This window comes from Alosa sapidissima, chromosome 21 (genome assembly GCF_018492685.1).
Source record: "Alosa sapidissima isolate fAloSap1 chromosome 21, fAloSap1.pri, whole genome shotgun sequence".
NCBI lineage: Eukaryota > Metazoa > Chordata > Actinopteri > Clupeiformes > Clupeidae > Alosa > Alosa sapidissima.
Genome location: NC_055977.1, coordinates 15,878,677 through 15,905,014, shown reverse-complemented (window position 1 = coordinate 15,905,014; position 26,338 = coordinate 15,878,677). Strand labels below are relative to the sequence as shown.

Below are 26,338 nucleotides of genomic sequence, written 5' to 3'. Positions count from 1 at the left end.
TTCAATCAGCAACACATCAATCAGAGTCGATCAATCGCTTCCTGCTCTCAAGTGCCAATCAGCTTGTTCAGACTTAGCTCTCAATCTCAACATTAGCTGTTTTGCCATACACTGATTTCTGCCGCTGGTCCTGTAGTGATCAATCACCAGTGTCACTAGTTATTAAATTGGTCTGAGGTAACATGTCATTTAGGGGCACATGGAAGGCTTGGAGGCCATCAGGCTGAGATGGAGAAACTGTCAGGGCTTCATTGATTAAAGGCATGAGTAAGAGCCGTAAAGGTCAAATCTATATAGAAAGACTCTGGTGTGCTATGTGCAACAGGCTCCTCCAGTTACTCTATTTCACAAACGTGCAATAAATTCAAAAGTGTACGTAAGTGTCGTTTTAAAAGTTGCATTTGATTCCCTATAAACTCAAGTAACCTGTGTGATTTGTGATCTGAACTATAGGAACTAAAAAACCTTCTAGTAGTCATGTTTGATCAGATCAGATGATCAAATCAGGGCAGTCTTTTGAAGGATTGCTCATACTTACAGGCTCCATGTGTATCTGGGTTTAGGTGTGTGTGTGTGTGTGTGTGTGTATGTGTGTGTGTGTGTGTATGTCTGCCTATATTTACCTGAGGCACTAACTCAATGGCTTCAGCCGGTTGGGTCACCCCTGGTTTGGGTACCCCGTTATTCTGAGTGTGGTGTCCACCATCGCCCCCCCGTGGCACTGACCAACTGTCCTGGGTCCCCTTCCTACAGAAGAAACTGGAGACAGGATCCATGCTCTCACAATTGGAAAATCATACCCACTGCAAGGGTTCTACAAACTGTACTGAAAATGACTCAAAAAAAATATTTATTTTTATACTGAAAATTCCCTCTGTCTTGTTTATAGTATGACTCATTGCTTCAATTTCATAACCATGCTCTGCATAAGTCATATGTTTGAATTGCATTGTTAAATCATAATTGGGTAAACAAAATTGGATGAGTTTATGCCAGGATGGTTCAGAGTGACTAAGAAAGTGCAGTGATGTCTATTTTCACAAAAACCCTTTCTATGGACAGGTGCCGCAAATTAGCAGCATAGCTATAGCTATAAACACTATAATACAGCAACAGACAGTTGTTCTCAGTTTGTCTATGCATATGGTATCTAATACTATCGAATAAATAAGTAAATACATTTTAAAGAAAGAGTGATTTTGAGTCAGAGATGCCTCTTACCTGCGCCGGTATCCAAACATGAGGAAGAGCACACAGAAGATGATGCAGGCCATGCCAATGTGAATGCCCACCACAATGCCACCCATGGAGCCTTCCATGCCCTGTCTGCAGTTGCACTGGGTCTCTCCTTCTGCACCAAACACACACACACACACACACACACACACACACACACACACACACACACACACACACACACACACACACACACACACGAGATGATCATTCACTGACACTGTGTGGTGCAGAGTCACACTGAGGAATGAATCACTAAGTACAGGATAGGACAAATTAAATGACCTCCCCTGTCATAAGAAAGAAATTACGGTGAGCGTGATTATATGCATGCACGAACACCCACAGAGACATATGCTCTCATGCACACACACACAGACACACACACACACACACACACACATACACACACATGCAATGCCATGCAACGTATCTATTTTTACAACTCTTGTGACTCCAGCTGTGGATGGCGCCTCCTCTGCACTAAATCACTCCCTCACACCCAATTTCATGCGTTGCGACTCTCTGCTGTCTCCAACCCCAGGCAGACTCTCACCACTGCTAGTCTTGGCACTGGTCCCATCCTCTGCCAGAGACACCAGCCTCTTGGAACAGTCGCTCTCCCCGTTGCCGTTGTAGGCCGCCAGCTTCACCTCGTACACAGCACCTCGCTCTGCAAGAGACGCACGAAAAGAGGAGTTATTCCATGAGAGCTCTGCGGTCCTCCATAATAGATTCACATCACGTACGGCCAGGTATGAAGTGAGGAGATATTGAGCCTGTGGGACAAAGCGCAGTGGACAGGGGACTATTGATTCGTTTGGATGACACTGAACAAAGTTTGAATTATATATTTTTTTTGTTGCTGTCATGTCTCACCTCTAGAGTCCATCTACCTTCCCCTCTCCCTTTGTGCTCGTATCTGGCTCTTCCCACACAAGCATCTCCATCAGTGTACTTTCCTTCTCTTTCTTTCTCTCGTTCTCTCTCCTTCTTTCTCTGACTCTTTGAAACTTACTCTGTCACTGTTCAAAACTTACTTCAAAGCATCTCTCTGAATGCTAATTTAGATGTTTATCCTTCCTAGCTGGCTCAGCTACATAGCATCTGCTCATGTTCTGCTTTTTTAACTGAATGCCATGGACAGTAATCCAAGCAATTTGTATTGGCATTCTAAAGCTTAAATGAGCTTTAACAGTTAAATGGAAGACAGTACACATATGAATGCAAATGAAAACAGACTGATATTTGTTGGGATATTCAAAAGTGAATAAGACACAATAGATTTAAGAGAGGAGGATGAGGGAGACATTATGATCAGCTCTCCATGCCAGTCACACCCTGGCATCTGACAGAGGCCGAAAGACAGGATTATTGAGCAGCAGCACAGTGCAAACAAACAAAAGCTCCCAGTCTCCAGGCCACACAAGCAGAGAATCCTCTGCTCCTCACCCATCACTCAAATACCCTTGTCCTGCTATATTCAAGATGTCTGCATAAACCTGGGCTGTAAATGCAATAATGAACTGCCATCTTGTCATCATTATCACATAAAAGAACCATATGCAACATGACACAGCATGTTTCCTTCCTTTCCTTCCTCTGTCAGTGAATGAGAAGCACTACAAAAGGTAAGGTATTCAAAATTATATGTGTATAATAAATGGGCAAAAGCTAATAGTATTTTATTATAACATTGAGAATGTAATAGCCTATTCAGATCAATTTAATTGAATCAGTCATACACAGACTCAATTACCACACCACAAATTAACAGCATGCCCGCTCTCACCTAGATGGGTGATGGTGTGGGCATTGGCGTGGCAAGGCATCTGCAGAGGCCCCTGAAACTCTCCATGGGGGACCCTGCGGTAGGACAGTCGGAAGCCCTCGGCCTTGCCAGTCTTACTGGGCAGCTCCCACAGCACCTGCACCGCAGTGGAGTTCAGCACCTTCGTGAAGAAGGTTGGCGTATTGGGCACTGTAAATTACACACAGAGAGAGGGGGACAAAGAGAGGGAGAGAAAGAGAGAGAGAGCGAGGGGGGTGGATCAAATGGGAGAGGGATCAAATGGGATGGATCGTTAATTCTCTCATCTTCATAATAAATTTCTTTCATCATGACAAAAACCGCAAGCACACTGCTAGAATGGGTATTTAACAAAGCATGCAGATAAGGAGAAGACGATATTAGCTCACTAAAGAAATGAGAGTAGACTGTCATTACAATAAAACTGCTAGCAGAATAGGCGCACAAATATTACATACATATTATAACATTAAATGCTAAAGGGGTCATAATAGAACAATAATTCTTAATCACTGCATGCAATTAGTCAACAATAAATTAAATACAATTAGTCTGTGAAATGTGGACTTTGGACTTTGGAATATTGCTTTAAGTGCTGAGGATGCATTATCCATAGTCTTTGATTGAGTTCATCTCCATCTAATGTGGTGCTGTAGAAAGGGTAGTGCACGGCTCCCTACCTCCCCCTAGTGTTGTAGCCACCACAGTGCTGGACGCTGAGCTGGCCCCCAGAGCAGAGTAGGCCTTCAGGTAGATGGAGTAGGTGGTGGCAGGGTCCAGGTCTGTCAGGTCATGCTGGAAGGTGGTCTTGCTGATAGCCTCCTGGAGCTCCTTGCTGTCTGGCTCTGAAAATGGATCCCACATCATACATGTCACACTGCTGCATGTACATTAACAGCTGTAGGCATGGCAATGACTCATGATGTCATGATGTTGTTTCAGATGTAAAGCACATTGAGCTGCATTCTGTGTATGAAAGTTGCTATACTAATAAAGCTTATTATTATTATTATTATTATTATTATTATTATTATTATTATTATGAACTAACAACCTTTTGAGAGGTGCACACTAACGCTACAACAGTAGACCCAGTTTAGAAACCAGACATTGTAGTATTACTCTGGAATATACTGTATCTGCAAGATGGGCTTAAAAAACTATTTTTCCAACATCTAATAACCTATTATTATATCATCATCAATAACAGAATCAAATTCTTACATGGAGGCTATTTTACTGCATACTGCCATATTGCTTTGTGGACCAATGGCTTTTGATCATAGCAACACTTACCACAGATCTTACGGATGTGCAGCACATATCCGATGATTCCATCTGTGACCTCAGCGGGCGGCTGCGTCCAGGACACCTGCAGCGAGGCGCTGGAGAGCGCAGTGGCCTTGAGGCCGGCCGGGGCGTCGGGCAGCTCCTTGGCCAGAGAGATCGCCAGCCGTGCGCTCGCCTGGTTGGTGCCGGCGCTGTTCTCGGCAATGCACTGGTAGATCGCCTCATCCTCAGAGGTGATGCGAGTCAAGGCAAGGGTGCTGAAGCAACAGAAGAAATGTGTTTTAAAAAGGAAAAGGGCTAAAAACAATGTGTTTAAACTTTGTGTTTCCTCTTGCACCCGGGAAATGGGGATACATATAATGTACAAGTGTCCTATGATTTACGATATACTTTTTATGATGCAATAAATACATTTAATGCTCCATATGTTTCAAATGACTTCAACAGATATCCATCCGGCTTTGAGAGAAACTGAGAGAAATAGAGCTGTCATAGACTGCCACCCTGTGGTCAAATGTAGGTATTGTTTTAAAGAGAAGAATGTCACTGTTACCTACAATATCCCTTACTGTAGGTATATACCTCCAGTGATCCAAGCAAAGAAAATGCTATCTCGCCAAGAATATTTTAACAACTGCTTGTTCCCCAAAACAGATGGTAAATGTGCGTCTAATCAAGTTGAGTATTTTCATATGGTCATATAACTATACATATCACTAAATTCCTCTGTGAATAAGCTTGGCTTTTGGAGTATGAAGGTCATAAACAGTATCAGCTCTTCACCTGTTGTTGTTGGTGAGTTTGACATTGTCACCAGGAGTCAGAATCTTGCCATTCTTCAGCCAAATAAGGTGAGGCTCAGGGACACCCTGGGCCACACAGGAGAACACAGCGCTGCCACCTAGTGGTTTAGACACAGACTGCGGCCACTGCAGAAACTCAGGAGGAGCTGAGGAAAGAAAGGGGGAAAATGAAAGAAATTTGAATTAGCCAACACCATTGAAGGCAAGCTGCTGTTGCAATATCTATTTTGCACCATAGGTGGCACTGTAGAGCATAGATAGCATTACTGCAATGGTAATGACCATGGACAGCATCAACATGACAATATGGACCATGGCAGATGGATTTCAGAGTGACCACTGATGCAAGGTTACAACTTTATTCATTGCTCCCTCTAACATGTGTGACTTTAAAATGAGCCCCTTTGTATGTGTAAAGATCTAATCAACTGTATGCAATTAATGCAATTCTATAGATATATTTGATATGCATAGAATGTTGCATGCAAAAACAATCTAGGATTAAAATGTCCTTTTGAAACTGAAATGAAACACTAAAAGAACAGTAGTGGAGTCCACTGGTTTCACTGGTACTGTTTAGTAGCTTTTCAAATCAGTATCACTTGGAGTAGAAGTGGCATTACAAAGGGTCATTTTGGAGCCAAACTACAAATAATGTCTCTTCCATTCACTGAAAGCAAAACCTGAGGCCCTTCATCTCTCGCCAGAAAACACCCCAAAATCATCTTTTATCTCTTGCAGCTTGAACTTCACCCCTGGTCCCTTAATAAGCCCAGTCTGTCTCCTCCAGTGACCCATCCTCCAACCTCCTCTATCCCCTTCCCCTCCCCTCTCCTCGCCTCGCCTCAGCCAGAGCGGGGACAGATGCCGGCTCAACGTTCCGCATGACACTCCATCAACAGCCGCACAATGGCCGTGCATATATGTAGAGCCCCCTCTGTCCCCCCCTTGTTCCCCGATCCCCTCGCATCTCATAGATCTATTGACACGATCCCGAACCACCACCAACCGCAAGCACCCCCATACCTCTCATATCCCTGAACCCTGGGAAGATGGGGGGTTTTTGGAAGGGATGGATTGGTGTGGCGGTGGTGGGACATGTGGGGAGAGGTCAAGGGTCGTATGAAGAACGGCCAATTTCAATAGGGGTTCATTAATCAATGCAGGCAAAGATCTTTAGGCCCGGCTTCACGGTCCCCCAGTCCACAAGGCCCAATTTCTTTGAGGACACGACACAAAATATGGATCGTCCCGATCCATAATTGAGGAAGGTCATTAGAGAGATGGCTTTAGGGACGGTTCCTGTGTCTTGTGTTTGGTGGTTGGGGTTGATTGTGTGCTAGATTGGGTTTAATAGGGCCAACAAAATGAGAAGACACTGCAGGGTGTATTTGTCATTTACAAGTGCTGAGCTGTTAAAAATGTGGTCACATTCAGACAACATGGAGATTTGTGTTCTCATTGGAAATGAAGGAATGACACATTAAAACACTAAATCAAATCATTACTGCAGCTGTTGATCTTGATGTTGTTGACGATGATAATGTCAATAATGTTGTTGGACTATGTCTCAAAGATTTCCCCCAAAATAGTTAGCCACAACAGGCCAAGGCTGGTATAGCACATAGATAGTGCACACATGTTGTTATTGGCTTATGTGTGCCTATAGAGGGGTCTGTTAGAGTGAGAATGCACTTGAACATGTAAATGAGTGGGAGCTGCTCCTGTGAGCCAGAGCTGGCTGGGTTTAGGGTTTAGGGTTAGGATGAGGAGGAGGAGGAGTAGGGAGGGGCCAGGCATAGGAGGCCATTGTCAGACTGAATTAAACTGGGGGTCACCTCAGCTCCCCAAACCTTTGAATGGACATCTGAAACTCAAAGTGTGTGTGTGTGTGTGTGTGTGTGTGTGTGTGTGTGTGTGTGAATGTGTGTGTGTGTGTGTGTGTGTGTGTGTGTGTGTGTGTGTGTGTGTGTGTGTGTGTGTGGTGTTATCAATCTCCACTACTCAAAACATAAATGCTAGTCCGCTAGTATTTGCTATTCACTATCTCACCAGTCACACCTAGCATTCAGAAGATCACACTAATCAGGATGCCAGTGTAAGAGCCATAGAGAGAAATAATAAGTTATCAGCTGTTCAGAATGAAGCTGTGCTCTCTTTGTCCCTTTTCTAATAACAGAGGACAAAGGAGAGAATATGAGAACTAATGGAAATAAATGATCATATTTTCAATTATGTACATGCAAACCATAGCACCACACTCCATGTAAGCCATAGACCATGTTTGTCCTTATTGTGGAACAACAGGACACAGAGGATTTGTGTCTGTTTACAGACCAGAGCGATATGGCAAACATGATAATCCCTCATGTGCGATGTATGCACATGCCACATGCATTCTCGCCTCTGGATTAGGTTTCTTCTGATTGAGGGGAGGCTAAAAATAGAATCACTGCATCACGCCATAAAGCACATCCATGTTTGGTTCACAGAGAGTTCAGCTGCATGCAATACCTCTCCTGTTACAGCCCATGCCAATGCCTGCCATTAGAAGAAGCCTTTTCTTTTTTATAAGAAATAAGGAAACACAATCAGGACAAAAAGAGAAGCATCCACAGAGACAGAGAGAAAGAGAGAGAGTGTGTGTGTGTTTGTGAGAGAGAGGGAGAGAGAGAGAGAGAGTGTGTGTGTGTGTTGTATGAGTGTGTGTGTGCTGTATGAGTGTGTGTGTGAGTGTGTGTGTGTGTGTGTGTGTGTGTGTATGTATGTGAGAGACAAAAAGGGTATGTGTGTGTTTGTGTGAGTGTGTGAGGGAGAGAGAAAGAGAGAGAGAAAGTGTTTGTGTGTATGTGTGTGTGTGTGTGTGTGTGTGTGTGTGTGTGTGTGTGTGTATGTGTGTATGTGTGTGTGTGTGTGTGTGTGTGTGGGAGAGAGAAAGCTCCAGTGGGGATTGCTGTCTTGTCCAGTCCCTCAACTGATTGCCTGTCTAACTGCATCCCCGGATCAAACTGTCAGGCCTGCTGTCCATACATCAGCCAGGCCATACCAGTGTATTGATCAGTTATTCTTTGGACAGGGTCTTAGATCTGACCTTGAGTGTGATAGGACAGGTCACCACGATTGCATTTTAGACATTTGTGCAGGGCTTCGCTGTGTTAAACAGGCAAATAAAGTATTGATGTATGGTGTATGTATGTATGTATGTATGGCCTTCTGTGAGTGAAAGCTTAGATCTGTATCTGCATGTCTTCGCAACATTTAAAAAACTGCTTTGATGTTATATGCAAAACATGTGAGCTGCATGTCAAGGACTAGGGTATGACACACACACACATGTGTTTAATAGTGGTACTTCAGGTTGTCAGACTCACTCACTGACATCTCTGCTATATTTTTTGACACCCATGAATAATTTCTGTGAAGCAGTCCCTGACAGCTATTTGATGAATTCTGACACATTTAGTCAAAAATGCTTTTTTTTTGCCCCAGCTGCTTGTGATGTGTGAACCCCCTATCTGTGCTGCTGTGACAGCTGTGTGATCTGCATCTTAAAGGCCTGGTAGCATGATATATCCCTCCTCACATTTTTCATATGAAAATGTTTCACAGCGGAAAAAAAGAACATTGAAATAAGGGGAGTCTGTGAAGACAGAGAGAAAGGAGGTGGCGGGGGGGGGGGGGGGGGGGGGTCCTTTCAGTAAAGTGCAGGCAGCACACACAATGGCCCTCGACCCACCCAACACAACATTGGCTGACCACCAGCTGTGATGAGAACAACTGCCCCCCCCTCCCCCTTTCTGACGTTGTGGAAACAACAAACGGAGTCCTGGGGGTATGAGAGGAATACGGGGATAGGGTTGGCGGGTGGAGGGGAGAGTGTGTGTGTGTGTGTGTGTGTGTGTGTGTGTGTGTGGAGTTCAGGGGTGGGGCTCTGTCATCTCTCTCACTGGAGACCCATCAATTAAGTCAGACTCCTCCCCTTTCGCTCTCTCTCATATCCCTGTCCGTCAATCGGGCTCCGCCCTCTCTCCAGCCCCTCTTCGACCGGCATCCCCGGCAGCCCACTGGGGCAGGTGTCAAAGGTGAGGAGCCAGGGGTCATGGGTCATCCTTCACTCCCCCACCGTGACCCTCAGCCACCACCACCCCCCCCCCCCCCCCCCCCACACACACACACACATACACACACACACACACACACACAGACCAACTCTATTCTCTTCCGTCACCCTCTCCTCTCGCCTCTATTGTCTTCTGACCAAGTCTGCATCTGTTCTCTGCACCGGCCGGCGAAACAAAGCTGGTGACAAAAAGTGACCATGTCCTGCCTAGTTCAAGGCCAGAGGGAAGATGCATATGTATGTGTGTGCCTGTCTAAGGGTGAAGTGCAAGGTTGTGAGAAACAGTGGACCTCTCTAGACCTCTGGTAGCACATGCATTATGCACACACACTACAATAATACAGGCCCGACACAAGATGACCGACACAAACCAAGGCCATCAGCACCCAACAAGGCCCGCAGTCTGGCCTCTGCTAACCTCACAGTGGACATGAGACAGATGACAGAACAACGTCCACTGGACTTAGTTTTGAACTTGGCTTTAGGTTTGTCATACTTCACACTGCAAAGTGATACTCTGAAATCGGATGGATTCCCACAGGCCCATGTAATAACAATATGGAGCATGTGCAGTGCTACAGTTTGAACCATATGACACATGAGGTCACAGCATGCAGTGTCATGCAACTACAGCAGCCATTTCTTAAAGTGTACTGTGGAGGGCTATTCGTTAACACTGACTGGCAAAAGCACACGTGCAAGGAAGTTTTCAAGCAAAGGAGCAAGATGCTGATATCAGCTTTGCTGATGCAGGGCTAACTGAGCTGTGAAGATGAAATGTGTGTGAGATTTTTGGGATGGGTCAAAGCTGATGCGTGGTAATTCTATCATATTGTCTGTGATGAAAGATATTGGATGCAAAACTAAACCAAATGACTTCGTGCCCTCAACAATCGACCAGTATTTTTTTTCTTTGTTTCTCTCACTACCCCCCAAAATAAGTCAATCAATAAATTAATGAATACATTAAAGATTGGCTCCCCAAAAGTGTTCAGAGTCAATCCACTTGTGAAAGACAGATAGGGTAAGGTATTGATTGATCAGGTCAAAAGCCCCACACAGGGGGAAGAGGGTGGAGGAAAACCCAGCTGGGTGCCAAATTTAATGATCGAACAGAAAAACAGAAACACAGGACCATTAAAGTGCCCTAGGCTCTAAAACCTTGACCCTCTATCACTGATAGAGTGTGTGCTTGTTTCAGATGAGGAACCGAACTAAACTGAACTGTTGAGAGGATTTTAATCAGGCGCTTAAAGATTGTGTAATATCATTGACTCATTTACAAAACACTGTACTTTTTGTCTGAACTGTTTGTCAGGACATGGCAATCCAACCTTTAACAGAGCCACAGCCAACCATCTTTCCCAAATGCAAACTCATTCTGCTAACATTCAATAATCATGCTATTCTGGCTCTACAACAGAAATAATGTTGAACACCAAACACAAGGCATGACCCTTGAGAAATGAGACAACCCACAAGATATCCAATCAAACTGAGCTAATGACACACATAAAAAATGAGAGAAATACATGTATGGACGGTTGCTGCATGATGGATGTGCAATGTCATCAGATGGATAGGGGACACCTCCACATCATCAAAACTACCCCCCCCTCCACCTCCACCCCCCTACCCCACCCAACCCTGACCAGATGGAGGCCACCCTCACTGGTAATTAGAAAACACAGGCAGTCAGGGGTCTCACACCAAGGTGTTTGGGGGTGGGGGTGATTGGGGGGGGGGGGGTATTGACTTTCTCTTTCAAGCCCCCCTGACCAATCACCATCCAGGACACAGGTCCAAATCCGATATTTTATTTCTCCTTGGTTGGCCAAAGGCCCAACACCCACCCATTCTCATTAAGGCCCACTTCTACATCTCAGCTGACCAGACCTCTCCCCTCCCCTCACACCATAAACAGTACACACACACACACACAGTCACACTCATGTCTACTGCCATGTTTGTCTGTGTCATGGACTGCCAGCTGTCAACAAAGGGGACAGGGACAGAAAGGGGACAGGGACCTCTCTCAGTCAACAGGGGGGAGCAAAGAGCATTGCTAGAAAGCTCACTCTGACTGGTCAGGTGAGAGGTTATATTTTGATGCTGTGAACCAACTACCATCAGAAAATAAGAAAAATAGATTGGTCAACTCATAGTCACTATGTTTTGTTGTTTGACCACAACTGCTAAAATATTTCAACAGCGTCAGACAAATCGTCCCCTTAGAATTATAAGGTGCTATCTGGCATTTTTGTCAAAACTGAGTTATTGGCATATTCATATTCTTATTGTGAAGGTGAAGTGAAGTGTTTCTTGTAGTTGTTTGCATTTTTGGGCATTATATCTAAAGTGGTTTGTTCCGTTTATCAGTAAAACTCTAAGAAATTCTAAGACTTTGAAGCTCAATATCTCAGAACTACTCAGAACGTAGATAGAACTTTATAATTCTAAGGGGACGAAATGGCCATGTTGTGATCATCTCATTCCACTGATGCCACTGAAGACTTTTTTTTACAGCATCCTGAATCTGCATTACAGCTAGGAATTACTCTTCTGTAATGGATGACAGAAGAAGTTCAGTCTGGCTCAGTGAGCTGTGAGTTAACACATTTCAATGCGCTGCTGTGTCTTCACAAAGTGACAGGTGTTGTGAGAATTTCTAAAAGGATTTTTTAAAACAAAGGTGGAAATTACAAATTTAAGTGTAAGTCATCCCCTGTGTTTTGGCAAATTAGATGCAGTTGCTCATCATCATCATCATCATCATCATCATCATTTCCTGAATCGGAGAGTATAATTACTGAATCAAAACATGTGGTTATACACATGGATGGAGCAGAGAGCGTGTCTGAGTGTTTTTCTGAGTTTTCTCTTCCTCAGGGTGTGTTTCCCAAAACCATAGTTGCTAACCTGTTAGCAACTTGGTTGGTTGGCAATGGGAAATTGCATTACAACCAACAAAGTTGCTTACTTAGTTAGCAACTATGGTTTTGGGAAACACGTCCCTGAGCGTTTCCACTCTTTACTTGTAGTGGATGTGGGTGTAGAAGTGGCTGTCCCTTACCTTGCACCACCAGTCGGCCCAACGCCGTACGCCTCATCCTGGTACCGGGGCGGTTAGCAGCGCACACGTACACACCAGAGTGTTGGAGAGTAACGTCGGAGATCATCAGGTTCCCCGTACCCAGCACCTGGATGCCCTCCACACCAATAGAGCGACCATCTAGAGAACACACACACACACACACACACACACACACACACACACACACACACACACACACACACATGCATGCATGCATTGACATAGGACAAGACAGACATTAATATGGTTAGGAAAGTTCTGTTGGTCTGTAAAGTTCTATGATCATTTAAGAGGAAGGGGAATGGGATGTGGCCTGTTTTCCTTAGTCTTACCCAGCCTGCTCCAGGACACGATGGGCCGAGGGTTGCCAGTGGCAATGCATTCCAAGATGGCTGTCTCGTGGACGTTGATGGTAAGATTCTGAGGACCTGACAGAATCACTGGCTCTTTGTACACACGGGGAGGACCACCTGAAGAGAAAGAGAGACAAAGTCCACTTTATTAGTGTCTTGAAACAAATACAGACAAGCATAAACATACATAAAGTATATTTTAACAGCAGCACCATATCTAATGAGACACTGACTCAGTCAGCAATACCACGTGTCCCAGGTCATGCAGGAAACTCGGTGTCTTTGTGCGCTTTGTTTTGTTTTTGTTTGTTTGTGGTTGTCTGTCTCGTCCTAACATGTTGTCTATTTATTGTGTGTTTTATGTCTGTATTTTATGTATTTTAATTATTGAATGTCATGCACATTGAGACCAAAGCAAATTCCTTGTATGTGAAAACCTACTTGGCAATAAACCCGATTCAGATTCTGATTCTGGAAACTTGCATGCAGGAGACGGGCTCTTACCTGTGACGTTGAACTGGGCCTCGTGGCTATAGCGCGTGTTGGCGCTGTTGGTGGCCACACAGCGGAAGAGGCCGGCATCGGAACGTCGCACTCCTGTAATCTGCAGGATGCCCATGGGCAGCAGAGTGTACCTGCACACAGAGAAAAACACATGACAGTGAGTGTGTGTGTGTGTGTGTGTGTGTGTGTGTGTGTGTGTGTGTGTGTGTGTTTGTGTGTGTGTGTGTTTAAAAAAATGTAAAAATGTGTAAAGCCAGTTGACAGTTCCCTGCTCCCAGACCACGTAATCAAATAGGCATGCATCCATGAATAACCTCATGTGTGTGTGTTCATATACTGTGTCTCTGCATGTGTGTGTGTGCACGCATTTCTGTAGGATGAATGAGTGAATGAATGTCCTTGTGTACATTTTGTGATTGGAGTGTGTGTTTACATGAAAACCAGGCTTTACCTGCTGTCCTTGGTGTTGACGGACACGCGGTCTCTCTCCCAGGTGATGTTAGCCTCGGGGATCCCGTTGACTTGGCACTGAAAGCGAGCCACTCCACCTTCGTTCACGGACATGGACTCCGGGTGAGTGTGGAACTTCGGCAGGGCTGTGGAGAGGAGACAGAAGGGGGATGAGACAGTTGGACACAGAGAGAGAGAGAGAGATCTTTCTCTGAGAGAGTCCATGGCTATGACAGCCTATAAGGATACAGAAACCTTCTAGCCCTCTACCCTACAAGGATAGGAAAAGCATATGACTCACTCCTGAATCACTATAAACATTTAAGGGATGGTATACCTTTTGTGGAGTTTACCTTTTGTGGGGTTTAGAAATGGACACTTACTTAAGGCGTCTTTAGCAAAGGCCATTTCACACATTTTCTTATTTAGAATTGTACTGACTTTGTTTTGGAACCGTAATGAATCCCTGATGAAACAACGAGCACTATATTAGGCCAAGAGGGAAGTTCAAAGGCACCACTATGAAACTAGACTGCAGAACTGATTTCATGTTTGTAAACAGTCAAGCATCTTCAAACGTCTTAAATCAATTGTGTCTCATCATGTTACTCAAAATCATCTGTCTCCATTTGATTTGTTTGAAGAGGGCACTGCTTTTTTTTTACGTTCGAATGAGCAGCGGGGTGAACCAGCTGAGAACACTGTGTCCAAAGAGCTGGTCATTCCTTTAATCAATAAATGGGTGTGAGTGGAGAGGGCTCTCCCAGAGCTCTGTGTGTGTGTGTGTGTGTGTGTGTGTGTGTGAGGGGGGGGGGGGGCTCTGGGCTCTCCCAATGTGAGTGCATCGCCATGGCAACCCCTCTTGCCTTGAGGGAGCAACACCTTGTGACGGCCATAATTCTGCCTGATTACCCACAAACCCCTCTGGTTTTACTGGACAAGGGCAGCAGGGGAACTGGGGAGGAAATTTCTCTCTCTCTCTCTCTCTCTCTTTCTCTTTTTCTCTCTCTCTCTCTCTGTCCATCTTTCTATGTGTCTTATGTGCTTGCTACCATAGTGACTAAGGAACATTCAGATTATTTCCTTTCCCATTTCTAGAAATAGAGAGATAAACGTATCCCTCTAAAGGTTGCCATGTATCTCCACCGGGTGGACACTGTGGAGCAACATCAGTTACACCAGATTCTAAAGCTTGTTTTGATGGAAGCTGGACCCCCTGTGGTGCAGTGCTGTGGAGAGGATCAAAGCGGTTTTCCCAGGTTTGTACGAAAGGGCAAGTTGTGTTACAATAGTGTGTCCAAGTGAGAGGGAGGCAAAGCCTACAGTCGGTAGGACATTATATACTGATAAGAGATGTGTACGTGTTCTTCAGTGATTTGTTTTCTATGGCTATGATTAAACTGTGATATGTTGTGTGTGTATATATATATATATATGTATTTGTGAGTGAGTGAGTGAGTGAGTAAGTGAGTGTGTGTGTGTGTGTGTGTGTGTGTGTGTGTGTGTGTGTGTGTGTGTGTGTGTGTGTGTGTGTGTGTGTGTGTGAGTGAGCGAGTGAGTGTGTGTGTGTGTGTGTGTGTGTGTGTGTGTGTGTGTGTGTGTGTGTGTGTTTGTTATAGAGACCGTGTGAGAGATAGAGAGATAGTGTGACAGTTAGAGAGAACTAGATATTATATGTTTATGTATGTGTGTGTGTGTGAGCAAGAGTGTGCAAGTATCAATGAGAATGAGAGAGAAAGACTCAGAGCATGTACTATACTTAACCATGACTCAGCCCTTCTTATGCTCCCCTAATCATGACTAAAGGCCTATTCACACCAACCAAGAACGATAACGATAACTATAACCATAACGTTAACGATAAAAGCGTTCACACTGAACAACGATAAACAAAGTCTCTCCTTGTGTTAATGAATGTGACGGTTAAAATTCAAGGGGTTCTGATTGGCTATTAGCTTTTTATCGTTCTGAAAATCGCTCTGAAAGTGATCCCCAACAATATTGTTCTTCATGTCGTTATCGTTATAGTTTATGTGTGAATGTCGTCATTCATATTAACGAGAACGATATTTATTTATAGCTTTCGTTATCGTTATCGTTCTTGGTGTGAATGGGCCTTTAGCCCTTCTCATGTACTATACTTAATCATGACACAGCCCTTATCATGCTCCCCTAAACTCCACACACTTACATGCCAGCTTCACGTGGGCCTTGCGGCTGACCAGCATGCCGAAGTGGTTCTGGGCAGCACAGTGGTAGTCCCCAGCATCAGTGGCGTCCCCGTCTCGCCTCTTCTGGAAGCTTGGGATGAGAAGGGTTCCGTTGGGCATGAGCAGGGCTCGGGCGCCAGGACCCGTGGGCACCGGAACGCCGTTCTTGCGCCACGTCACAGTGATGGGGCCCTCGCCCTCGACTTGGCAGTTCAGCATCAGGGGTTTTTCACGCACGGCGATGACATCATTGGGTTCTAATAGGAAGGCCAACTCTGAAGCATTGCACAGATCTGTGTAGGGAGAGGGAGAAAAACAAACAAGAGGATTGGTTAGGAAAGAGTGATGGGTATGTTTTACATAGGTTTACCTGATGTAATAGAACTTCTTATTCTGCAGACATGACTATAATGGAACGTCACACAGGTGATGATGATAATATTCACAAATGTGCTCATCATCATCATCATCATCCATATGATCCTTCTTGTCATTAGTTTGACCCTAGATCATCTTTATCTCCAGCACCACCTGCATCATCATAATTGTTGATATGATTTTCATCTTCATCTTCCTTTTCACCATAATCATTATGAAGGTCCATCCTCATGTTGATGATGGTGATTCTAACAATGGTGTAAGTGAATGATACAACTATTTCATACTAAAACACAAAGTACACATGTATGTTCAATGATGTCTGTAGACCCATAGCTCTTGTATTACTTCAGTGCTGCTGCCCGGGCATCTGTTGTTGTATAGAACTGCTTTACTCTCTCAAAACATTTTGTCAGCATGCTGATGAAGGGACATGGCCCACAATAAAGTTACGCCACTCAGGCCGACCCCTCAGGGCAAACTTTTTCAGGTCCGAACTGCACTTGACATTCAATCCCCTTGGACAGATTGATGGCTATGTTAGTTCCACATCCATAGTAAAAAAAAAAAAAAAAAAACTAGCCCACCTCCCCCAAGCCCATCCTGACTAACCCCTCCGAACCTGACCACAATGGGGCCGAATGCAGAGCAGCCACTGAGCCTAACAGAGGCCGGGACAATGCTGGAGATCTGCCTGAAGAAGGTTATGAGGGTCAGGCCAAAGGACCCTCCATTGAATCAGGCCGCCGTCGATAACAATGGAGTTGTGACGACACTGAGATCCCGCTGTCTTTCTCACCACTCTCCCCAACACCCACCTCCCCCCTGAAAAAAAAAATGTCCCATCAACCACTGGGGTCCTTCACCATCTCTTCCCCAAAAACTGGGGCCATCTGCCCGCCCCCCCCCCCCTCCCGTCCCTGTTTAATCATCCCCCCGCCTCCTCTCCTCTCCATTCTCTCTGGTGCTGGGGTGACTTTCCCATGCCACCGCCTCACCCTGGTCCTGTGTCAATGTCGACCCCGCCGACACGGGCCATCTACCCGCTTTTCATGAGCGGCATGTGGGGGTGGGGTGGAGGGAGGGTGTCCCCCAGATTTGGGGACGACCTCTCTGCCCCATCTTGACCCAGACTGATAGCCGTTCCCCTTCTCCCAGCTGCCGTGGGTTGTGTGGGGGACACAGATTTGCCTGAGGTGCTGATAGAGTCCTTTGTTTATGGAGTACTCTTGAACTTGCACTATGGATGCAAAGCAGGATCTGGCCAGCGGACTGCACCTGCTCTAGGCACCCCCCCACCCCCCCCACATGATTGTCCAGTCCACTACAATACATGACTCCTGCCCTTGACTCTGGCCACACTTGGGACAAAGGTTTATGAGAATATCCCGGTGAAGCCTGAACCTGAACTCCTGATCTTGCTCTGTCTACCACTGAACAAGCAGCTGACTCATTCGTACTGCACACATCACAGCCCTTCATCTCATATGAGTTCCATGATATGATATCCCTTACGGTCTCTGATGAGAGGACTGCTACACTCACTGTGTGTGCCATACATACACCTACTGCATGTTTGACTTCAACAGCATCTCACATGACACCATCATCACAAACCCAGCTGACAGTGAGCCCACATGGTGCTCTCAGTCTCTTTCCATCAGTAGCCTCTATGTTACTCACAAGACCAATTTAGGTGCCCCGAGTTCACCCTCTCCTAGATCCGTCTATGTAACATGAGCGCCTTCTACAATGTCATTATGGGAAAGACTATATACATTTCACAGTTCTCTCTCTTTTTCTCTCCTCTCTGACTGGTCACAACACCTCTCCATCTCTCCCAGTGTTTCCCCCCCTCTCTCTTCACACTGGTCCACTCTAAGGATATGGGCTATTCTCTGTTTGCTCCCCCCCAGTAATGAGGTCACATCCAGCAGATGCAGCCCTGGCTCAGCTGTGCAGTGTTAGTTAGGTTTCACTGCCTACCCAGCCCCCTTTCCGTCCTCCTCAAGTTCCCTTTCTCAGGTCCACCAGCAAACCGTATGGGTGTTAATGTAATTCAGTGGTCCCTTGTGGGAGAGGGAAGGTTACATCACAAGCTGCAGCCACGACTCCCATATATTGAACACATGGCACATGGCCTGGGAAGGTTAATATTAGGGACCTTGAGCACAGAATATATGGTTGAGGATGCTTGTGGGAGGATTAGGAAAACACTCATCCTCCCAATCCAATGAAAAGTTACTTACTAATTAAATAAGAAAAACTGACTTCATTCACGCAAACATTATAAGGTAGATATCTGCGCTTGTTTGATGATTCTGACTTCATTCCACTCTGTTGAAACTCCAGGCTTCAAGTGCAATGATGAATGCTTCACTTCCTACTGAGATAGACATTTGGCCCTGATTTCCAATATCTTCAGTTGATCCCTTGACCATTTACACCTCAATGTCCACGGATGTTTATACAGTATATATAGATCCCAATCTATCTACCCTTTGGAAAATATTGATTTTAGTTGGTTTTATCAAAGGGAAATTCCGGTTTTTAGCACTTTAAGGCCCTTTTCTGGTTTGTTTTGGATGAACTAGAGTGGTGGACACCGAAATTTTGACGATTGGTCCTGTCTCGACTTTTCTGACTCGTTTTGAATCGCCTTTGACTTCTCAGGGTAACTAACTAACCACTCGGTGAGTTGCACAGTTTTGAAAACAAACGTTAAGGGTTGTTTTAGGACATGTTTGAGTAGCCTACTACAGTATGCCCATTGCCGGCCACCTTGAGAAGTCAAAGGCCATTCAAAATTAGTCAGAAAAGTTAGTTAATCCAAAACAAACCAGAAAAGGGCCTTAAAGTGAACCGGAAAAACGGAATTTTCCTTTAAGACTGCATGTATTGCGGCTGCTCAGAGTAGATTCTCTAGTCCCTTGCTGCTCAATGGCTCAGTGTCTGTGACAACAGTGAGTGCTTCAGTGAGCCTTTTTATGATCCATTACTTTTTGATGTATCAACAAAGGGCTTCTGCTATAAGCTGCCTCCATTTGTATCTTCTTGCAAGCATTCACTGCCTCTTAATCTGAGTTGTTTAGATGACAAGCGCCTTATATATCAAAAGTAGCATCCATAGTATGGCTAATCTGGTGTGTGTGTGTGTGTGTGTGTGTGTGTGTGTGTGTTATTGTGTGTGTCTAAGTGATTACCCAACCTGATTAAAGAACCCTTTTGAAGTATATCCAGATGTATTCTCTGGCTTAGTTTAGAGACTGTGGTGGATGCTAATGGCCTATTCAAATCTATGTGTCCTGCATGGTTGTGTGATTGAGTGCTCAAGTTCAGGGATGAATTCAGCATCAGTAAAAAAAAGGGAAGGGGGGGTCATAAATTAGCTTTTTTCTTTTTGAGAGGTGGGGAGGTTTGAATGGGCTTGTCCAGCTCAGCAGGAGCCCCCTTCACCCAGCCTCATCTTCAAGTCTGTGACCCTGCACCTTCTGGAGGTCATGGGAGAATTGGCGAAGGGTGGAGGAAGGCTTTGGAAGAGCAGCCTGGCCCTGGTCACCCAAACTGTCACCTCTCCATCCCCCCACCACTTTATTCTGGGCCATTGTCCCCACTGAGCTTGGCCCTGAACTTCAGGGTATTGTTATGCTCAAAAACTCATTCTCATCCACCCCAGCCCCTAGTGAGACTGAAAGACTTCTGGAGAACACAGGATAAGGCAAACATAAGCAAATCCCTTCATTGAGTGTGTTCCAGAATTTCTTTATTTGCCTCATGGCAAGCAAAAGGCTGATCACTGATAAGATGAGAATGTGAATGTGAATCTTCAACTCAGCTGTTCCCACCCACTAATGTGCCAGAGAAGCTTAACATCTACAAATACAGATTGAAGATAGTGTTAGAATACAAGGAGGCACTACAAGCTATAAGCAAGCAGTGCAAAATAGTTAATGTAACCTCACTGCTTTGGAGATGATATTACCTATAAATGCTGGCTTAACAATGATATATACTGCCATTGAACCATCAGAACCAACAATTGGTCCTACATATTTTATTATTATATACATTTGTAATTCTATATTAATGTATAAGTTTCAAATCTATAAACATCTAAAAAGTCATTTCGTCTCATTCCTCTTCTCTTCCGTATTATTATATCCATTACAACGCTCCTGCTTAACAATGAGCGACTGTGAACTTTGGGGGTGGGGACTGGAACGAGCTGAATGGGAAAAGAGGAGTCTCCGGGCGGGTGTGAATCCGAGTGCCCTGCGGCTGCGCCTTTTGTCTCCGTAATGGGAGTTAAACTCACCCTCCTCCTACTACTGCCGCCGCCTCCTTCTCTCTTATCCGAGGAGCGCTTATGCAAACACGCTGCGGTAGATGCCGCAGGGGGCGCCGAAAGTCTTTTGTTTAACAATTGATTGTCATTAGTGGGCATATGCCACGTTCAAAGTTGTGTCTGTAAACATGCTACCGTTTCCGACTGAGAAACAAACGCGTGCTACCTCTGTGACTCCGCCTATTGGTTTTAACGAGGCTTAATTAAGCTATCACTTCCTTTAAGCTTTTTTCAGCGTTTTGTTCATTTAAGTTGGTGGTCTATGCTAATTCAATGCGCAATTGATAATCGCAAGATACGTTACGATGTTGTTTATTAGGTCATTAATTTAATCTAATCATACCATGTAAGCCTTTTTGGAATTAAACTATTGACCACTATGGACAGATTGCTATCAGCCATAAAAAGCCTCTTGGTCTTTAGCAAAAGTGACCATATGCATTGGTTTGATTAGATTGTTTCTGATGATCAAACAGCCAGGTTTTATAGGGCATGCCAAACCTGGGGTCGGATCAATATGCAATAATCTCCAATTGCATGGGGAAGGACACCACATGGCTTCCACTCCTGTCTTTAATTACAAGGATGAGGACCAGTGGGGTGACACAGAATTCCATTAATGCAATCACATAATGAGCCACCACATCCTATATGGACCACATAAGTCATGTCATGCCACCAAACTTCCAACCAGCCATTTATGACTGAGAGTGTGGACAGCAAGCAGTACTCAATATATATTACATCAGTGTTTCTCAAAGTGTGGTCCGGGGACCACTTGTGGTCCGCAAGCTATCCCAAGTGGTCCGTGAGCAGACGTGGTAAAATATAATATAGATGAGTTGTTTGCAATATTGAACCAACTTGTATGTAAATCCAAACAGTTCTGCAACACTGCCATGTAAGTGATGCCAGTTTAAATCGTGTGAATCCTCTGACACAATAAGCAAGGTGCAAAGACAATAAGCAAGGTGGTTCAGTGAGTAGGCCTGTTGTGTAATATACTGTTGAAGTAGGTCTACTTTTTTTTTTTTTTTTTTTTAGAGGTGGTCTGTGAGGTTTTTTTTATTGGTTAAGTGGTCCTTGGTCTGAAAAAGTTTGAGAAACACTGTATTACATTACGGATCATGATGATGTTTAAAAAGCGTAATGAAAACTAGGAAGAACTCAATCCCCAACTTTTCATTTGTCTGTGACTGAATTGATGATACTCTGAACTGAAGTGAAGAGTATCAGGCCTCTGCTTTATATAGCAACCACAGGCACCTTTGGGATATTTAAAAGTGTGTGCCACAGAGTGTAACATGGGCTCCCAGTTTTCAGTCTTAGCTGTACTGCTATAGCATGCTTATGTAGCTGTTGCATTATGTGTGGACAGATCAGCTAAATTACTTCTAATGTGTGCTGCAGTATCTGATTGTACTGTAATAACTAAGCCCAGCTCTAGTGGACATTTGTTCTGCTGGCTTTCATCTTTGGGGCTTCCATTATTTACTCACTTATAGGATTTTATATTTGCACTCTGTGAGGATATAAAGCCGTTAATGGCTGTTATCTTTAATTACTCCAATACCATAAAGGTTACCTTAAAGGTTTAATCACCATGGGAACATGTTTTTTGTTTTAATTAAAATAACGGATGCTTTGGGCCACAGGCGGACATGGAAGCCCATCGAGTTGGGATTGAGTAAACAGCTCCGCTCGATCAATCACCCGCTCTCCCGGGTAGTATTGATAAAAACCCACACAAACTGTGATATTTCAGGTGGGCTTGATACATACACACTGACTTTGAATGTCGCTGTGCATCACTGTCCACAGTAGCCACTCACTGAGTATCATTCAGGACTTAAGGCTGCTGATTGGTGACCAACTGTTTTTCCCGAAGCCTGAATCCCTGAATGTGTGCTTTATTACTTCTCAGCAAGCTGAATCATAAGGGAATTAGGCATAGTATGGATCTGAGGCAATAATTTCTATATTTGCTAGGAACAACCACAATATCACGTTTAAGTCCAACTGGGTGGGCCTCAAGATGAGACTGTTCTTGCTATATAAACAATCCCCTCAGGCATCTCTCTGGCCTGTAAAACACTTGGTTTAATAAAGAATATTAGCTAATAAATAATAAACTAACACTGTAAAATCGATAAGCTCTGTGACACAGTCACAGACATCTGAACAGCTTCTTCCTCAAGACAGTGGGAAGGTGCTCTTCTTTATGCGTGGTCAAATGAGTCCCATGATATGGAGGATTTGCAAGGGAGGACAAAATTGTCATGGCTACTTTCAAGAGAAAGCCATAGCCTGGCAGTTTCACAACATCTCCCACAGTCACACCAGATTGGTCTTCGAGAAGTGGACCTGTTTGCTTGGCAGTTATGGAACTAAAACTGAACTGTTAAGTGGTCTTATCAGAGGAAACCAGGCCTCCCCCAAAATGTAAGATCCACTATGTATGACTCGTATGGTCCATCAGTATAAGTCACCATGTGAAAATGACAGTTTGGATATATAGGGGGATTTCATGCTTACTGCTTTCAGAACCTTAACCAAGGAAATGATTCCTGGTAGAAGTTATATGACACCTTGCACCTTGCGGCGAGTTAAATTTCCCCCAGGATTCTTCCAAGCCAACCAAAACCGTTTCATTTGGATTAGGCCCAACAGATTCATGCTGTGCTCAGGCCATCGCTTTGGCCCTATAATTGTACTTTCAGCAGGGGCACTCTGCTCCCCATGGCCCATAAGCCAGGCTGGAATAGAGACATCGCCCACCCATCTCTACTTGATCACGCACCAGCCAGGCTCAGGCCCCTTTTGTGCTGGGTTAGATTAAGTCCGAGGGGTGTCTTGTCAGGCTTAGTGGTGTGTCCTATCGCTGCGTGGACAGGGTGGGACGGGACCTGGAGCCATGACTGGGGGGAAGTGTGTGTGTGTGTGTGTGTGTGTGTGTGTGTGTGTGTGTGTGTGTAGACACGGTCACGGGCAACCAGCTGCAGGGTGGGGTGGGTTCCCCTGACAAACACTTGGTCACACACACACACACAGTGTCCCTCTCGCACACACACAGCCTCCTTAATAAGGTTTCAATCTGGCCAGCCTAGCAGAAAGGCACGGGCAGTGTTATGGAGATGAGGGTGTGAGGGTCAGGTCAGTAAAAGAGGGTGGGGGTGCGTTGCCGGCCATTGTTTCCTCCGCACTCATTTTTTTTTGGTTGTGCTGTCCCTCCCTCCCCTCCCTTTCCTTGGACTGCTATGGTGGTGAGCAGGAGGGGGACTCTAAGGGTTAATGCCCTGCAAGGTCAATGTGGCCCCCCCTTGTTCCCCTAAAGGTCACCAGCGCCTGGTCTGAGGGGCCATCTCCGGTCTGCTGTGGTGGGAAGGCCACTGCCAGGGCCACTCCCTTCTGTTATACTTTTTCACGACCCTGTTTATTTTTTTGGAGGAAGGGAGAATGTGAATTTCATTTGCGAGGCAAGGCCCATATGTAGACCCAGGACCAGCTTGCAGACTGATGTTAAGATAATGTTTACGAAAGCAAAAAACTAAGACTAAAACTAAGACTTGTCTAAGTACAATGATTATTTTTGACCAGGTGGTAAAGGATGAAAACTAATCCAAAGTGCTATGCCTTTTTATGAAGCACATGCACATAGTTTAAAAGTTCTATACTGGTGGTGTGTACCTTCATCCTAAAGGATTACATGACCCTAAAATACTTTTGAGATTTCAAGCTATTAAAATATCAGTCTTGTTTTTCAAAAGTGCAAGAGCTACACATGACTTTGGATCAGAAGGCTAACATACAGAATCACAGTTTGAAACTGCATGAAACTTGAATTAGCCTACATTCAGCTATTGTGTTTGTCAGGCCAGTATGTTTTATTAGTGAGTAAGTGGGGTAGGCTCAAATGTAGTCATATTTAATGTCTTTAATATTTTGGCATTTACCATAATTGGACCTGTAAATACTATGGCAAATATGCAACACTAAAGTTGCTGTAAGGAGACACACGAGGAAAGGCCTTGCGCAATGTCGTATTTGCATACACATGCTAAATAGCCTAATTAATTCGGTCTCAGGCTTAAAGATTCCTGTGCACCACAGCAGGAATAAACATTTCGGGACAATTGCAGACAAGAAGTGGAAACATGGCCTTGTTTTTCGTACTATTAGTTCGTTTACCTTAAATTACTAATTACAAAAGACATGCCAGCTTAGATCAGAAAAGGATGCTGACGATGCACCTGTCTCTAGATTAATTTAAGTCTACCTCTACCAGTTAAACCTTATGAGATTTTGTTTTGTGTTAATTAAAGGGTTGCGAATGTAAAAGAGGGATGCTTCTCTCAGCAATCCAACATAGGCCTGTGCCATTAACTGTGGTCCTGATGTGTTCGGTTTTCCTTGTTCTGAAATAAAACGTGTTAGCACAACATCCAAGCTGTTCCAGGTGAATATATGGCATGCCAAACAAGAAATGAACGATTTCCTTAGTTGTCAGGCCTTGCTACAAAGAAAACATTACCTCAAAGCATCGATGTTAAGCCCCCCTAACAATATCTAAACCTTAGAATAGTGCAATGACATACAGTGTAAGTCCACAAAGCCTCTACAATGTCACAGTAAATCGTAGTTTTCCCATGGCGTAAAACTTTATGGCGCGTGTTATTAAACTATAATAAGGTCTCCACATGATTGTTTTAACAATACATCAGGGTACCTCTTCAGTAACTATCTTTGCCATCATGCCAATATTAGAATGGGATGGATACACTGTGATTTCATACCAGGGGCCATGAAATAGTAAATCTATGATAGCAGGTCATTCTTCTGTCTGAACAATAAACAACATAACATGTACGGACCTGCAATTAAAGGCTATCTAAACAGAAACATCACGAACACAAGTCCCTGTGTTCCACTAAGGAAACATTTCCCTGAACTGTTTGTGTTGTATAATAGGCTGCGGATAAAAATGATAATTCAACAGGGTAAAATCAAGCTTCTTGAACATCATCTGCATATGGGCTGCTAGCCTACACTACACTGGGCTACTTCACAAATTTCAAACAACAATCTAATTTATCAAATAAAATAACGGAGAAATTCAACAGCACTTACAGGAACAGATGGACAGTAGAAAGACTATTAGAATCCGAGGCTTCATTTTAACGCACTGGCTCCTCTTTTCCAGAGAAATGACAGTCTTCACTTTGCAGGTGTCCTCCTTGCGCTAGTGCACGTCGACACAAAATAAAAACAATAAGGGAGGTAAACTATTCCAAACGATTTAGGAAACTCCTGCGTTCTCTTCTTTTCGAAAATAGATCTATATAAACTTATGAAAACATTTCTACTGTTTCTGTTAGGGACTCCTTGTCCAGCCTTTACTAGGGTAGGCTACTTGTCACGTTCAAAGCCACTTTCAGAATACTGGCTGTGGTTATTCAGGACCTACGGAAAGGATAGCGGTCATTAGTTATTCAGCCGCGTATTGTTGTCCCTGCTGACACCCTTGGTCAGTGAATGGACACTGATACAACAGCTTTTGCCGGCACTCGCAGGTTGGTCCCTGACAAACCAATCACAAGTCCACGGACACCCAAGGGGAGGTGCGACTTGCCTCCCAGGCATGATTGATATTCATTTGAGCGGAGACCGGGGGACCATTGCTTCGCTTCGCTCCCAGTGGTTTGGTGTCACTCACACGCATGACACAAAATCACAGCGGACAGCTGC

General features: G+C 44.5%; 1 protein-coding gene across 1 annotated transcript in view; it reads right to left on the bottom strand.

The window, feature by feature from the left end:
- si:ch211-57n23.4 (immunoglobulin superfamily DCC subclass member 3) overlaps positions 1-25,831 on the bottom strand; it is a 30,938-nt gene extending 5,107 nt beyond the window's left edge. The window contains exons 1-13 of the mRNA XM_042077008.1: positions 25,721-25,831; positions 15,852-16,163; positions 13,662-13,806; positions 13,211-13,341; positions 12,686-12,823; positions 12,333-12,491; positions 5,120-5,285; positions 4,343-4,593; positions 3,727-3,891; positions 3,029-3,217; positions 1,793-1,909; positions 1,222-1,351; positions 624-747 (exon numbers count right to left, since the gene is read on the bottom strand). Coding sequence (XP_041932942.1) covers positions 624-747; positions 1,222-1,351; positions 1,793-1,909; positions 3,029-3,217; positions 3,727-3,891; positions 4,343-4,593; positions 5,120-5,285; positions 12,333-12,491; positions 12,686-12,823; positions 13,211-13,341; positions 13,662-13,806; positions 15,852-16,163; positions 25,721-25,766 — 2,073 coding nt within the window. The 5' untranslated portion in view covers positions 25,767-25,831. The remainder of the gene's footprint in view (positions 1-623; positions 748-1,221; positions 1,352-1,792; positions 1,910-3,028; positions 3,218-3,726; positions 3,892-4,342; positions 4,594-5,119; positions 5,286-12,332; positions 12,492-12,685; positions 12,824-13,210; positions 13,342-13,661; positions 13,807-15,851; positions 16,164-25,720) is intronic.
- Between the last annotated feature and the right edge of the window lie 507 nt (positions 25,832-26,338).